The 16,688-nt window shown below is 42.1% G+C and overlaps 1 protein-coding gene across 1 annotated transcript in view; it reads left to right on the top strand.

The window, feature by feature from the left end:
• KAZN (kazrin, periplakin interacting protein) overlaps nucleotides 1–16,688 on the top strand; it is a 1,131,324-nt gene that overhangs the window by 270,364 nt on the left and 844,272 nt on the right. Inside the window, exon 2 of the mRNA XM_060141382.1 lies at nucleotides 14,747–14,904. Within this exon, the coding sequence (XP_059997365.1) occupies nucleotides 14,747–14,904 (158 nt within the window). The remainder of the gene's footprint in view (nucleotides 1–14,746; nucleotides 14,905–16,688) is intronic.

Raw genomic sequence — 16,688 nt, 5'->3', positions numbered from 1 at the left:
AGGAAGGATACTCGGCATCCCACAGTAAAACACATTAACAGGGAACATCCCATTTCACAATTAAAAACAACTTAAATGTTGGTGATGCTTTCAGATGCTGGCCCAGGGCCTTAGAGTTGGATCAAACCAGGTTTGCGTGCAGGCTCTGCCCTTGATCGCCTGTGTGACACTGGGCAGGTCATGTCTCTGTCCTCAAGTTTCTCATCTGCAAAACACAGGTCATCAGACCCTCAGCATGTTTCTGTAAGAATTCTTACATTACACAAAATAAGCATGGATCCTCTGGGACACAGAAGGTGTTAACGAACAAGAGTTGTTGTTTTTATTATGACAGGAAGTTGGTACAATGATAAGATTGCTATGGGTAAATAAGAGCTATTTTTATTAGAAAGTGGTTAGTAAATAAATTGCTACTATATCTGAATTGCAACAGAATTCAACTTTCTTTTTTCACTCCCCAGGATTTTAGTGATACTTATTTGGGTATCATTGACATACTAATTGCAAATACTATCTGTTATTAAAAGCAGGTCCTTGGGTTTGATTCACATGTGTTTGATTTATTTCCAGTTTTATATACTTGTGAACATATTTGCTTTATCAATTTCTTTAATTTAGACTTTTTAAAAACTCTTTGCTGGATTCAGTTAGAAGGTGAAGAGCAGGTTGCAGTTTCTGTGTGAAGGACCCAAGGACCTTGTGGGAAATGGCTGAGATATTCCAGGACTTCAGGTTATAATCTCCAGGAGTCTCAAACTTTGCCTTCAACATACAGCTACCGGAGAGGGAAGGAACCCAAATCAAAGGACAGAGCAGAAGCCTTCCTTGAAATCTTATGTTTTGTCTTAAAATTTCATGTGAATGTTGTATTCCATTCCATATTTCATGGTGTTTGTTTTATGATAGAAAGAATGGCCTCCCCAACCCCCGGCCCCTGAAAGGGTACCAAGGGCAGTGGGGGGACATAGTCATTTCCATCCCAGCAGGGGGGGGACCAGTAGTTAATGGGAAAAGTGAGGCCAAGCCCTTACACTGAACACAAAGGTAGAATCCAAGGACATCTGGAAAGTGGAATTTAGAGAAATAAGGGAGGATAAGGGAGGGAAGAGGTGAAAGGTCTTGGGGTGAAGTTCCAGACTGGAATCGGGGCGTGGAAGAAATAGGCCAGCCGAGACTGTGGGCCACAAAACCCACCTTAGGGCGTCTATCGTGTGTGAACTGCACCAAACCATCCAACAAGGATGGCCTCTCGGCTTCCTTTCAGGAAATTAATCGGTTCCAGGAGTGATGTGAGCCTCCCGCCAATGGAGAGCACATTCCATCAGGACCACAGTTACCATATTCAATCGTCTGTCACTGTAAGGTGGACGCGTCCTTGGCCCCAATCCCTCCTCCTAGAGCCAAAGTCCATTTTCTCATTGCGGTCTTTACCCGGATAATGACATTCAAATGAAAATCTGCATTATGCCTGGGCAAGTCTTCTGGCTACATGATTTTGTCATAATCCATTCTCGCAGGGTGACTTTATTGTAATGTATTCCCTTGCAGCTTCTGTTAGGTTGAAGCGGAGTTGGCCTTGGTAATACTGGGAGGCTGCCCATAAAGAGAAGAGGAGCATTTTTTGAAGGCCAGTGGAACCATGCTTGGTTAGATCCCGTCTAGGTGTGACCACGGAGTGATAGAGAATTCTTTAGCTCTGGATGGAGCTTGGGGACCAAGAGGGACACATGGAAAGTGAAAGCACCTATTTATTATCTTTGTGCAAATTGGAGCTTGTCTGCTGTCTCCTGAGCCTGCCCAGGGCCATGTTCCAGTAGAGGTAGCCTTCTTTTTCTTTTTTTTTTCGGTACGCGGGCCTCTCACTGTTGCGGCCTCTCCCGTTGCGGAGCTCAGGCTCCGGACGCGCAGGCTCAGCGGCCATGGCTCACGGGCCCAGCTCCGCGGCATGTGGGATCCTCCCGGACCGGGGCACGAACCCGTGTCCCCTGCATCGGCAGGCGGACTCTCAACCACCGCGCCACCAGGGAAGCCCGGAGGTAGCCTTTTGTGCGGACTCTGAAGGGAGCGGGCAGGATGGGCAGGCACAGAGCTTTCGCATTGCAGTGGTGGATGGAGAGAGCAGTTAGTTTCCTCAACAGAAGGATGGAGCCAGTAGTACCTAAAACACGAGTCGCGTGACGCTGCGAAGTGAGGACGCATGCAGAGTATTTAGCGTAGTGCTTGGCATTCAGGAAGCACTTAATAAACAGCGGCGGCCCCCCTCCACAGCGCTGGTGTTTCTGTTGTTAACTCCACCCTCCTCTGAGCAAGGCGTGGGCAGCATCAACCTGAGAAACTAGCATAGTTCCTGTGTAGTCGGGAAGCCTTGCGAAAAAAAGGGCAAATGGTGTGAGGAGTACAGAGAAGTCCAGATGTGGGCCTTGTATTAGGTAGGGCTCTCTTGGTACAGACACCAGTTGAAGCTAACTAGGAAAAGGAGGGAATTTATCATGAGGGGTCAGGGCAAACGCAGCTTGGTCTCAGGATGGACTGAAACCACAGATAAGAAAGGTGGGGACTTCCCTGGTGGCACAGTGGTTAAGAATCCACCTGCCAATGCAGGGGACACAGGTTCGAGCCCTGGTCCGGGAAGATCCCACATGCCGCAGAGCAAGTAAGCCCGTGCGCCACGACTACTGAGCCTGCACTCTAGAGCCCGCAAGCCACATCTACTGAGCCCACGCGCTACAACAATTGAAGCCTGTGCGCCTAGAGCCCGTGCTCCGCAACAAGAGAGGGCACCGCAATGAGAAGCCCATGCACCGCAACGAAGAGTAGCCCCGCTCACCACAACTAGAGAAAGCCCACGCACAGCAACGAAGACCCAACACAGCCAAAAATAAATAAATAAATTTTAAAAAAAGAAAGAAATGTGTCAGGCCTGCCTCTGCTCTGTGCTGCTCTGAGTCTTGACCATTTCTCTCTCTCTTGTTTCTTTGCCTCTTTAGCTGCCTTTCCAACAACCAGACCATACACTAGAATATGGTCACTCATTCAGAGTTTCCACACTGTATGTCCAGCCTGCTCGCCTGACCCCATGTCTCAGCCCCTGTTGCAGACCGCTGGGCAGTGTTGGCTAGGTCCAGTGTCTGGGAGTGAAATAAAAAGGGGGTCATGATGTCGGGGGCAAAACTGGGCTGTGGGACAGGGGTTGACTCCCAGGGAGCCTTCGATACTGCCAGGGCATCGATCCCCGAGAACTGCCCTTTGCGGCAGGGCAGACTCTGAGGGTCAGATCAGGCCCAGGCCTGCTCCAGGCTCACGGGAATTAGGCAGTGGTCACGGTAATAATCATGGTGATGAGAGCTGAGTACTGTCACTAAATACTAACTCTAGACCAGGCACCGTCTGAGTCCTTTATTTGCATTAATTAGTCTAAGCTCCATGACTGTGGAGTAGAAATGGCTTTATCTCCATGTGGCAGATTTGAAAAGCGATACCCCGAGAGGTGAAGTCTTTACACAGCTCCTAACAGATGGAGGCAGGACTTAGATTCTGGCTCTCTGACTCCAAAACCCAAGGCCCTTAAAAGGCCCCCCTTCAATGGGAGGCAGGCGGGACCTCCCCGATGCTTCTCTCTGGCCACACGCTTGGGTGTGGCCCTGGGCCACATTTATCTTCCATGGTGTGGCCTTAAACACATCCCCCACCTTGGGACCTGTTCCAGCTCCCCCTCAACTTGTCCATCTGCTCTCAAGCCCTGCAGGCTCCATCAGGGCCTGATTCTGTCACCACCTTGCCTGGACTTCCTCCATGTAATTGCACCTTTGTCTGGTCCTGTGTTATCACTTCTGCTGCATTATTGCTCTGCATCTAAATACACATGTATTTCTCAGCACCCACAATGTAACTCTGGGCCTCTTGCAAATGTATTCATTTAAAGTAGTTGGTGATAGATTCATTATCAGCATGTCAAATCCTCGGTTTTAAGGGTTGATTTTATTGTCTGCTTTTATACCTGACCAGGTATGTAATTTATGTCTTTTCCATTGATGCCAGAGTAGCATACTGGGTCCTGTCTGCATTTTGCCATCAGACAAACTGCAGTTGAAGGGTCCAAAGTGTTATGCTTGCATATCAAGGACCACTCAATTGTCTGATTCTGGGAGGATGTTCCAATACATATATATTTTTTTAATGTCTGCAATCTTGAGCTGGTCACCCAATGTTTTTTAAATTGTGGTAAAATATACATAACATAAAATTTAAGCATCCTACTGTGTAGAATTCAACAGAATTTAGTACATTCACAATGTTGTGTAACCATCACTGCTGTCTAGTGCCATAATATTTTATCCCTGTGGAGAAAAACCCTGTACCCACTCAGCAATCCCTCCGTCCCTCTCTCCCCCTAGTCTTTGGCAACTACGAATCTGCTTTTTCTGTCTCTGTGGATTTGCCTGTTCTGGACATTTCAAATAAACAGAATCATACAGTATGTAGCGTTTTGTTGCTGGAGAGAGTGTGGAGCACTGTTGGTGGGAATGTGAACTGATAACAGTCACTATGGAGAACAGTGTGGAGGGTCCTCAAACAGCAGAACATACAACTACCATACGACCCAGCAATCCCACTCCTGGGCGTGTACCCGGAGAAATCCATAACTCAAAAAGACACATGCACCCCAGTGTTCACTGCAGCACTATTTACAATAGCCAGGACATGGAAGCAACCTAAATGCCCATCGACAGATGAATGGATAAAGAAGATGTGGTACATATATACAGGGGAATATTACTCAGCCATAAAAAAGAACGAAATTGGGTCATTTGTAGAGACGTGGATGGATCTAGAGACTGCCATACAGAGTGAAGTAAGTCAGAAAGAGAAGAACAAATATCGTATATTAACACATATATGTGGAACCTAGAAAAATGGTACTGATGAACAGGTTTGCAAGGCAGAAATAGAGACACAGATGTAGAAAGCAATTGTATGGACACCAAAGGGTTTCGGAAAGCGGGGACGGGGGTTGGTGGGATGAATTGGGAGGTTGGGATTGACATGTATACACTAGGATGTATAAAACAGATAACTAATAAGAAGCTGCTGTGTAAAAAAACACGTAGCATTTTGTGACTGGCTTCTTTCACTTAGTATAGTTTTTTTAGGTTCATCCATGTTGTAGCATGTATGAGAACATCGTTCCTTTTAAAGTCTGAATAATGTTCCATTGTATGAATATGCTACATTTTGCTAATTCATTCATCAGTTGATGGGCAGTTGGGTTGTTTCTACCTTTGGCTGTTACGACTAGTGCTGCTGTGAACATTCATGGATAAGTGTTTGCTTGAACACCTGTTTTCAGTTCTTTTGGTGATATACCTAAGACTAGAATTGCTGGTTCACATTGAAATTCTACGTTGAACTTACTGAGGAACTGCCACACTGCTCCAGAGCAGCTGCACCATTTTACAGTCCCACCGGCAATGCATGAGGGTCTCAACTTCTCTACATCCTTGATTCCAGCGTCAACTTTTGACTTGCAGAATGAGTTTTATTACAACAACAGGGGGAAATACCTGAATTATTTAGGCTTCATTTATTTAATGAGACTGTATTAAAGCAAGAATTGGAAACTTGTGAGCATTTTAATGCAAAATACATCAAAGAATTTGAGATACATGAAAAGCAAAGGTTGTTTAACATGTAGGGATAGATTTGATCATTAGTTTATATCTATGGACCATATAAATGGCAAGATCATAAAATCCATGGAGCTTCTTGCGTCAAGGCTGTGCCCTGTGATATGATTCATTTGGTATATTTTTCTGTAAAAATGTACAATAGCCCATCTCAGTGACATCTGGTCTCATCTGCATAAAATTAGTATTTAGTGTCATATTATTATTATTCCATGTCTATAATTCATCTGATCTATAAAAACAGAGGCACAGTATGCTAAGCTGTTATTCCTCTTCTGAAAATGTTAACAAATTTTATGTGTACCTTCAATTTTTGCCAATGACATAAAATATTGGAACTTGTTATTTTTTTCTTCTGCCAACCCATGAATGTGCTACCCTTATCTGAAACCTAAATAAATACTTATTAATGTATGGTGAAATTCAAATGAGCCCTTCATATAAATAAGCCTGCTAGAGAAATACATATTTCTTCAAATTTGTAGACCAGAATAACATGAAATAAATGTAACATCATTTCACATGTAGAACCACCAACCAAATAAATTTATGCTTCAATTTCCTAAACTCAGGTAAATAAGAAAGCGTATATATGGTTCTTCATTCCATAATCCATCATACACTTTAAGAACAGTATTATTTGGTTGAGATTTTTATAGGCCAAATGGAGAAGAATGTGCCTAATGCCTGATTCTAAAATGATGAGCTGGTGGAGGGGACAAAGTGGAGTGAAGCCGGCTTTTTCCTTCATTTATTTATTCATTTTTTTCTTTTGGACAGATATTTATCTTTCCAAGCACTACTGTGTGCCAGGTGTTGTGCTTAGAGATGGAAATACAGGGAAGAACCAAAAAAACATGGTTGCGGGCCTCATGGAACTTACAGTTATCTATTGGTGTATAACAAACCATCTTCAAATAGAGGGTGTAAATCAACACCTTGTTACGCTCAGTTTTGTAGGCCAGAAGTTTGGGTATCGTACAGAGGAGAGGTTCACCTCTGCTCCAGAGTGACTGAGCTCTCATCTGGGGTGAATTGAGATGGCTGGAACCACGTGTCCAAAGCCTCATTTGTGGCAGATGGCTGGATTCCCTGGGTTCTTCTCGCAATGTTTAAGATCTTCTTTAATCTGCCACAGAGGGAGGCAGACGTTAAAGAAGTATTCAGGTAAATAACTATTACAATGAGGACAAAGTACAGGCTTCTTTACAGCAATCAGGACTTCTTGATTGCAAACGACAGAAATCCAACCCAGATGGTCTAATGAAAAGAAGGGAATTTAACGATCCACCTAACTGAAGTCTGTGGCTGAATCCTGATGCTGTAATGATATGGTCAAGAATCTTTCCCTGTCTGTGGATGCGAATTGCCTCTTTACTCAGTTGATTTTATTCTCAGGCTGGGGCTCCTTAGTTGATGGCTACAAGGACCACCAGCTGCTCCACGTTCCTACCAGTTTATCGAACTCAACTGAAAAAGAGAGACTCTCTTTCTTAATAGTTCTATCAGATGGTTCTGGAATTAAATCTTGTTGGCCGTGTTTAGGTCACAAGCCCTCTCCTGGACCAACCACTGTTGCCAGGGAGATGAAGTGCTTAGAATGGCCAGGTCTGGACGATGTGCTCACCTCTAGGACCTGGGAGTGGGATCGGCCCTACATGAACCACAAGTGGGGATGGGTGTTTGCACAAAAGGGAATGAGTTTCTTTTATTAGAAGAAGAGGGAAATAGATGTAACCAGACAAATACATAAAGTACCCATTACACAAGCCTGAAAACAGAGTGACCTGCCTTGAAGAGTAGGTTAGCATATAGGAGGACCTTGTGTCATTATTTCCGGTTATCAACTTTCAGCTTTTATGTTTTCATTTCATATGAAGCACTGGACTAGTTGTAACTGGGATACAAAATGAAGAGACAAATGGGTAATGTAGGGGATTCAAGGGATCTTGGGGTTCATCAAGGGAAAAGATATGACCACTAGTTGGCAGTAGCACACACGGGCTTTATTGGATGACCCTTTGGCAGTTTGCATACTGGGAAGTCTTTCACAGCAGGACACTGTCCATAAGTGCAGGGGGTCAATACTCAGAGGGGAGGACGGCAAGGAACTCCTCGGTGAGAGAGGGGTCCTGGAGGGAACTTATGTGTCCAAGTGATGTCACACACCAGCACAGTGAGGAGTCTGGGTCAGAGACCAGCAGGGTCTTGGGGTCTTTGTGTCCCAGGGCTTATCTTATCAATGGCTAGCAAATGTTGGGCACAGTTTTGTGGGGTTTGCAAAGCAGACAGGCCCTAAATAGCTAACAATCTGCTTACTTGGGCTATATTTAAAATATTTGGATATAAAACATTTGAGTTTGGCACCTGCTGGCTTTTGAGCTAAAGGGTCTCAGCCTGCAGTGAAGAAATAAAAAACCTTGGCTAATACACAGAGACCATCTTGGCTTACTTATAGAACAAAGATTTGGTAAGTACCCTCAGTTATAAACATAGCAACTGGTTAATATCAGTAAGTCAAAGGCTTGAGGTACAAACTGTGGAATAATCATAATAGCGAATGCTTTTTACATACTTAACATGTGGCAGATACTGTGCCACATGCCTTATGCAGATGGTCTCATTTATTTCTCAGAGCAACTCTGTGAAGTAGTTACTATTATTATCCCCATTTACAGATGGGAAAACTGAGGAGTTAAGTAATTCACCCAAGGTTATACAGCTAGTTGGAGGGGCAGATAAGATTGAGACCCAGGCAGACTGTCTTCAAGGGTCCATACTCTCAAACTGACTGCTACAGCATCTTCAGGGAGCTGGATCATCTTTCCTGGCCTCAGTTTTCTCACCTTTAAAAGTATGAGTATATTACCAGGTGATACCTCATGGCCAGCCTGACATTCTACATGCCTAGGATTGCTCTGTGTGGTACCCCTGGAGGTAGGGGACCAGAGGGTAGTTTGCCCAAAGGAGAGCAGGATGGAGCAGCGAGTGGTGTGCAGGGTGGAGGTGGTATAATGCAGGAATTATGTGTGCAGGCTCCTCCTAGATATGAATCCTGTTTCCTTCACTTAGGTGCATAATCTTGGGTGGGTCACTTAATCTGAGTTTCTTCATTTGGAAAATAGGAACGATGATAATGACACTTCAATAGAATTTGGGGGGTGATTAAGTGAGGTAATGCCTGTTAAACATGTGGCACCATGCTTGTGAATATTGAGTCCCCATAGATATTTATCATAATACTATTGATAATAATTATTATTGTCAGTGAAGGAGCTATGAGAGGGAGAGAGGAGTTTCAAGAAGTATAGGTAGGGAATCATCAGTGAAGGGCTTCATATCCTAGTTATTTTTAGTACATGAAAAGTTTACTGTGTGCCAGGCACTCTGCCATCTGCTTGTTTTACGTGTGCCAATAAATAATAAATAAATAAATAAAATTCTAGACTTGTTCCCTGCCTTTACTTGTATTGTGTCCCACTTGGTGTGAGAATGGGCATTGGAGAGTCATGGCCTTGGTTTTCATGTGTTGTGTAAATCTCTGAGCTTCAGATTCTGTATCTCTGATAGATCTTTAACAATAGTAACAGCCAGCACTTACTGAGAACTTACCATGTGCTGGGCACTGTGGGCTGTAAAGTAACTTGTTCAAGTTCACCCAGTTATGTAAATATCAGAGCTGGGTGTGAACTCAGGCTTCTAGCCCTAGAACCCACATTATTAGTGCCTCTTCATTCTGCACAGAGGTTTTGAAAGCCTCTGACATATGATAGACACTCAATAAACTGTAATCCTTATCATTCTTATTATATAGGATCTGTACTCTCAAAACAACTGTATTTGTTTATCCATTAAAAATTTCCCAAGTGGCTCTTCTTTGCTAAACACCCATGATACCTGGAGAACAAAATTCCATTCTTGCCTTCAGGGGCGTCACCATCTAGTCCGGAGACTGTGCAGCAGTCAGCATTCAAGAGGCTAAGCTCCAGTAACAAATGCCTCCCCCATCCCCAAAGTTTGGTGCTTTATAGTAGCAAGGGTTTGCTTTTCACTTGCATGTCTTCTACATTCTGGCAAAGGGGAAAGAATAATAGTGGAACCACATGACGTTCTACTTGGACATGGCATGACTCATGTTTGCACACATTTAATTGGCTAAAGCAAGTCACATGGCAAAGCCTGACATCATTTAAGACAGGAGGTATATTTCTCCACTAAGGAGTGTCACTGGGGAGGGCTCTATAGGAACAGGTTTTGGAGGAGTAGTTTGGGAACCAATAATTAAATCTACCACAGATGAATTCTTAAGCAATTACAATATAATATGGTAAGTTTCCTAATGAAAGTGTCTACTCTTTGAGAAGAGAGGGGAGTGTTAACACTTTTAATGTGTCCTGAATTTACAACAAAGTAAAAATTAGAGCGTATTTTATTTTTTTAATTTATTTTACTTTTGGCTGCATTGGGTCTTCATTGTTGCGCACGGGCTTTCTCTAGTTGTGGCGAGTGGGGCCTGCTCTTCATTGCGGAGTGCAGGCTTCTCATTGCGGTGGCTTCTCATTGCAGGGCACAGGCTCTAGGCACGCAGGCTTCAGTAGTTGTGGCACACGGGCTTAGTTGCTCCACGGCATGTGGGATCTTCCTGGACCAGGGCTCGAACCCGTGTCCCCTGCATTGACAGGTGGATTCTTAACCACTGTACCACCAGGGAAGCCCTAGAGCATAGTTTAGCTACTGAGCCTCAATTTTCTGGAACAAGAATAGAGAAAGCCTGTAATAGATGCATTTTGAGAACCCCAAATTCACTAGCCTGTTTAGAGTGAAAAGCATTGACGGTAATTCTTCCCTTCTAAGAAGTGACGTGAGTTTTGTTGACAGCAGTGTCTCTTGTGTCTATAAGCAAAGGACTTGGGAACTGGGGTATCCCTGGAATGACCTGGGGAGAAAGGCTTGTTCGTGAGAACGTTATGTCCATGTACTCGGAGGTAGGGAAAGGGAAGGCACGATGGTGGTGGGAAATGGGGCATGAATCATGCAGAGATTGGTCCTAGATTCTGATAAGTTATTTGGATGCCTACTCAATTGTTTTCCTTATAGTTCAGTGTGCCCCAACCTTCCTGTTTGCAAGTAAGAGAGAGAAGATATATAGAGGGTTTAAAAAATTTATAGTCACAACTCCAAAAAGTCATTTGTTTTTGTTGTTTTCAACTTTGTATAATGAAATTCAACTTAGACCTGGAGCCAGCATTTCCACTGATGATATAATTTAGTCACTTCTGGTTGAAAACTTAGTACCTTCTGGATAAATATCAAATTGCTCCCCTACCCATTATTTTTCCCTTCTCTTTGGGTTCTTGGGAGACTTATATATTGTATTATCCTATCTTGGGGATGCGTATCTGGTCCATGAATCTCTCTCTGGACACTTCTGGATTCACTGGAGATATTTTCAGCCCCCATGATGCTAAGGGAGACTGGAGGTGGAAGAGTGAGGGTGGTAGGGCAGTTGTGCTATCTCACATGGACTTAAAATTCCATGTGGCTATAGTTTCTACCCTCCTATTGGTGTGTGCACTGAGAAGCTGCCCCACCCAGCTGCCCAGGGTAGGACATAAGACGTTAAGTCACTCTGCTTTCAGATCCCCAAATTTATCTGGGTGTTTTTTACCATCTCCTTTGTAGGATGAGGATTCAGGTTAGGCAGGGATCAGGTCCCATACGTTCTTGTTCATCTTTCTCTGTTTTAGCCAAGCTCCTTCCCCAGTCCAGGAAAAGATTTTAGAGTCTTCCTGTGTAGTGAGAAACTGCTCTGAGGTCATATTCTGTACTCTTCCTATTTCATGGCTTGTAGTTGTAACTCTATGCTCAGTTGTCCAAGGTTGATTCTCCATGGCTCAAAATCATCATTTGTTTATTTATTATTTGTAGAGCTTACTCTAGGATTTACAATATGCATGTTTAACTTAACACAGTCCACCTTCAGATAACAAACTGCTCACATATTGTTCATATATGTACAATATATGAAACTTATCACAATATATTTCCATTTGCCAGTCTCATTCTCTGTGCTGTTGTCATATGTTTTACTTTTATACATGTTATCAAATCCACAATACATTATTTTTTGTGCTTTAAACCAATTATCTTTTAAATGAGTTAAAAGGTGAGAAAGAAAATATGTTAATGTTACTCAAATATTGCTCCTTTTGAGCACTCTTTTTTTCATTTTTGTGAATAAAAGTTTCCATCTAATGCCATTTTCCTTTTGTCTGAAGACATTTAACATTGCTTTTAATGAAAGTCTGTTGGTGATGAGTTCTCTCAGCCTTTGTTTATCTAAAAAAGTCATTATTTCACGTTCATTTTTTGAAAGACATTACTATTGGTTATAGAATTCTAGGTTGACAAGATTTTTTCTTCAGTACTTTCAACATGCATAGATTATTTTCTGGTTTGCATAGATTCTGCTGGTAAGTCTGACATCATTCTTATCTCTGTTCCTCTGAATACAATATGCTTTCTTCCTCTGGTTGATTTTAAGATTTTCTCTTTTTCACTGTGTGTTTGTTTGTTTAGCAATTGGATTATAATATGCCTTGTTATAGTTTTCTTTGTGTTTGTCCTGCCTGAAGTTTATTGAGATGCTTGTATCCATAGGTGTATAATATTATCGAATTTGGAAAAAATTTGTTCACCGTTTCTTCAAACATTGTTTCTGTCCCTGCCCACACCCCACCCCCTCAGACTCCAAGTGCATGTATGTCAGACAGCTTTATATTGTCAAAGAGGCTCTGTTTATTCATTATAGATAGTTTTATTACTATAATTTCGAGTTCACTGATCTTTTCTTCTGCATTTTTTTAATCGGCTATGAATCTCCTCCAATAACAGTTTTATTTCAGAAGTGCATTTTTCATCCCTAGAAGCTCCACTTGGTTCTGATTTAAATATTATATTTTTTTCCTCATTATAATCATGTTTTATTTTACAACCTTGAACATTCAAAATGTCTCTATAATAGCTGTCTTAACAGCCGTATTTTCGAATGCTATCACTTGTTATTTCTGGGTCTGCTTCTATAAACTGATTTTTCTTGAGGCTACAAGTTATACTTTCTTGTTTCTTTACATGTCTGGTAATTTTTTATTGAATACTGAGCATTACGGATTTTGCATTTTGGGGTGCTAGATTTTGTTACACCTCTACAAAAAAAATGCTCATTTTTCTTTCCTGACAAGTATTTTAGTTACTGGCAGATCAGTTTGATCCTTTCAGGGCTTAATTTTAAACTCTTTTTGGATAGGCCTAGAGTTGCCTTTATTCTAGGGATCATTTAGTTTCATTTCTAAAGCTTTATCCTTCTGGAGTTTCTGCTGAATATGCCCTGAATTCCAACAAAGCCCCTCTACTTTGGCTGGTGAGCGTGCAAACAATTTGTGGCCCTGTGAGATCTCTTGGAATTATTGGGCTTACAGCTCCCCAAAAGGTAACTGTTCTCTCCTGGAATTTTTTCTTGCCAGATCATGTAGGGTTTTATCTTACCCATACATAGGATTGATATTCAGCCAACAACTCATAGAGACCCCTGTGCACATTTCTAGAGATCTCTGTATAATTCCCTCCTTTTCAGTACTTTGTCTTGCAAATTATAGCAAACTTAGCCTTTCCAATCTCTGTCTCCTCAATTCAGTGTCAAGTGCTGGGCTCTCCTTGGGTTCCTCTTCCCATGCTGAGGTCTGGACATTCCTTTTCTGCAGACTGCTGGTGATGATAGGACTCAACTTTTTCTTTTCTAAAGGATCACAGTTCTGTGCTATTGTTCAAGGTCTAAAAATATTTGTTTCTGAGATATTGTACAGTTTTCTAGTTATTTATAGCAGGAGGGTAATCTGAATCCTCTTACTCCCTCATGGTCAAAGGCAGATGCCCTCAGAGTGATTCTATTGGATACTAGTTCTTTTTTTTTTTTTCGGTATGCGGGCCTCTCACTGTTGTGGCCTCTCCCGTTGCGGAACACAGGCTCCAGACGCGCAGGCTCAGCGGCCATGGCTCACGGGCCCAGCCGCTCCGCGGCATGTGGGATCTTCCCGGACCGGGGCACGAACCCATGTCCCCTACATCAGCAGGCAGACTCTCAACCACTGCGCCACCAGGGAAGCCCTGGATACTAGTTTTTGATGAATACTCTGCATCCTCAGAATTGCAGTCAGTGCAGTGGTTTTCCTGAGAATGTGTAAGATTTACTTATGCTTGGTTTGAAAGGATAGATTTACCTGAAAATTAGAGAAATTCTATAGGGAAAGAAATTTTAATTCAAGGAAATGTAAGGAAATTAATTCAACAACATTTATTGAGCATCTTCTACTTTCTAGGAACTTTCCTAGTTGCTGGGCATACAACCATAAACAAAGAGGTTTTTCTTAAAATCTCTGCTCTTACCAGCTGCACTGTGGAGAAAGTGGAGAAAGAGGCAACAAGCACAAAAAAATAAGTGAAATCGTAAAATCTGTACCATGTCAGATGTGCTACGTGAATCGTAGAGAAATAATAATCTTCCCAGCACACATGTGGTACTGATTGGAAAACATGGCCACTGTCCTTTCACAAAACTTAATGATAGAGGCCATCTGTTTAGAGGTAACATAGCCAACTATATTACCATAAATGTACATCTACTCTAGAGCTCTCCCTCCTGCCTGCTGATCTCTGTAATTTATAAACGCTTAACTCAAAGTCATCTTCATAGAAGTATTTGTTAACTTGTTTCTTTTCAGTGTCCCCCACAGGACTGGATGCTCCACGAGGGTAAGCATCTTGTCTGGTGTTGCTCACGACTGTATCCCCCAAGCGTTTCCATATAGGCTTGGCATTTGGAGGGTGTTCAATCTGTTACCTGTTCAACACATGTGTTGAAGAGATTCATGGATGTAACGCTTCTTGACACCTGCCTGGGTCATACCTTATGTGTACACCCTCACTTCTCCCTTTAAAATTGGTAGCCAGTTTCTCTTTGAAAGTTACCTGCTGTGATTCCACTTTCGCTCTTTCTCTTTTTGCAGCTGTACAATCGTTGCACACCCTCAATGACCAGATATCCCATTTTATTGTCACCAAGTCGAAGGCGCTGGAGGAGGACCAAGACCCGTTTCTGCCCACTGAAAAGGAGACTCTGAAGAGTTCCATGATGCTGATGAGGCACCTCTTAATGGATGCTCAGGTACAGAGATCAGTAAATAAATTCTATATAGAGTAGGTGGTAACCTTTTTGGTTTTCTTCTTGGTATAAGCTGTTCAAAAATGTTCATCTATCACATTCATTGCAACTGCCTTTGCGATGAAGAGCAGACATTCTGATATTTGAGTATTGGATTTCTAATTAGGTATTATTTTGGATTTAGTATTAAAATAGCTTGTTTTTAAGTCAAAGTAATAGGGCTTAAAATAATATACGTGTTGTCTCTGAGAATTTAACAGATCTCCCATTAGCCTTGGAAAGTGAAAACCCATTTACATAGAAATTTGGCAGGCATCAGAGCTGGCAAAGGCTTTGGAGTGGAGCAATACTTATCCCAAACAGCATCACTGAGTAACTAATGAATATTTTGGTACATTTGATGCACCACCAGTAAGCGAATCAGCACTGGTTTTTTTTCTTATTTTTTTCTTTGCAAGGCTAGCAATGAATTAATTACAGAAGATGCTTAGCTCGTTGCATGCTTTGTTGAGATGTGATTCTTCAAGGTTTCTCCTTGTGCACTATTTTATTGAAATATTTAGAAAATAATTTATCTACTCCTTCTGGTTTTGTTGGTGGGTCTCTCCAGATATGTTGATAGGCAAACACCAGGTGTTTTAAGAGAACTGATGGTTTTCTGTGTTTGTGAAGCCAAGCTGAACTAGATTTTTTTTGTTGTTTCCACCTCTTCAGTATCTAGAAACGTTTCAGACAATGTCCTCTGGGTCTGGTGATTTTGTGTTAGTTTGTCCTGGGGCTTTCTTCCTGAGCTTGTTTTCTGTTCAACGGCAGTGAGGTCAGAATGGTTGGTGGTTTCCCGCGTTCCGCTCTGTATCAGATTTTGCACTGTGGTTTCTTTGCTTTTGTTTCTATCATGGTGCTGTTTTACATTTTATTTTTAAAATCAATCCTGAAGCCTGGATCTTGTACCAATAAGACTTTAACTGGCAAGGTTTTTGTGTATTTCTCACCTGTCAATGCTTGAAGCTGCCCCACGGGATTTTTGAGCCCCTATATTGAGATGGCCCACATTATGCAAAGCCTTTCATTTTTATTCACTGTTCTCCCTTTTCCCCTTTATTATGAGCAGCCCATTCAGCCTCTCCTTTCTCCCCAGGCCTTGTCTAGCAGAAAAAGGAAAGATTCTGAAGCTACAACAACCAATTTTAAAACTCAGAAAAAAGGGAAATTTAGAACAATTGACCAAATAAAAGAGAGCAAATTGGTCTTGAAAGGATTAGCTTTCCTCAGTGCCTAGACCCAATCCTATAGATCATACAACAGCCAAGGGAACCATCTAGATGAATCCTTAATGATGTTCTGTAAACTCCTGTTTGCAAAATCTAACCGAGTAAAAAACCATTCACCTTTTCCCTCTCCTTCACGTATGAGCTTACTAATGCCTAGAACTGGATTTCGAGAATGTTTAATGTTGCTTAAGGAAATATTTCCTCCCCCTAAATACCATATTCATTTAACAACTTTTATCCTTCGTGACTTTGATCACAATTTTTCCCTTATTTATCCAATGGGACTCAGATATCCCTTATAATGTGGTTACTGTGTGGGAACATTTTATTATCTCATTCTCTCCTGATCCCAAATCAATGCCTGCTAGAATTCTCTCAATTAAATAGATAGAAAAAATGGAGCAAGGTATGGTGGATATTCCGCTAAGTCATGCATTCTGAAAGGAAGGTCAGTCGGGTCTTCTTCCAGAGAAAAATAATCATAGAAAGTCAGGTCGGAAAGTGGTACAGTGTCTG

The sequence above is a fragment of the Lagenorhynchus albirostris genome, chromosome 2, assembly GCF_949774975.1.
Source record: "Lagenorhynchus albirostris chromosome 2, mLagAlb1.1, whole genome shotgun sequence".
NCBI classification, from domain to species: Eukaryota; Metazoa; Chordata; class Mammalia; order Artiodactyla; family Delphinidae; genus Lagenorhynchus; species Lagenorhynchus albirostris.
Note: the sequence above shows the minus strand (reverse complement) of the source record. Positions and strands in the feature narration are given on the sequence as shown.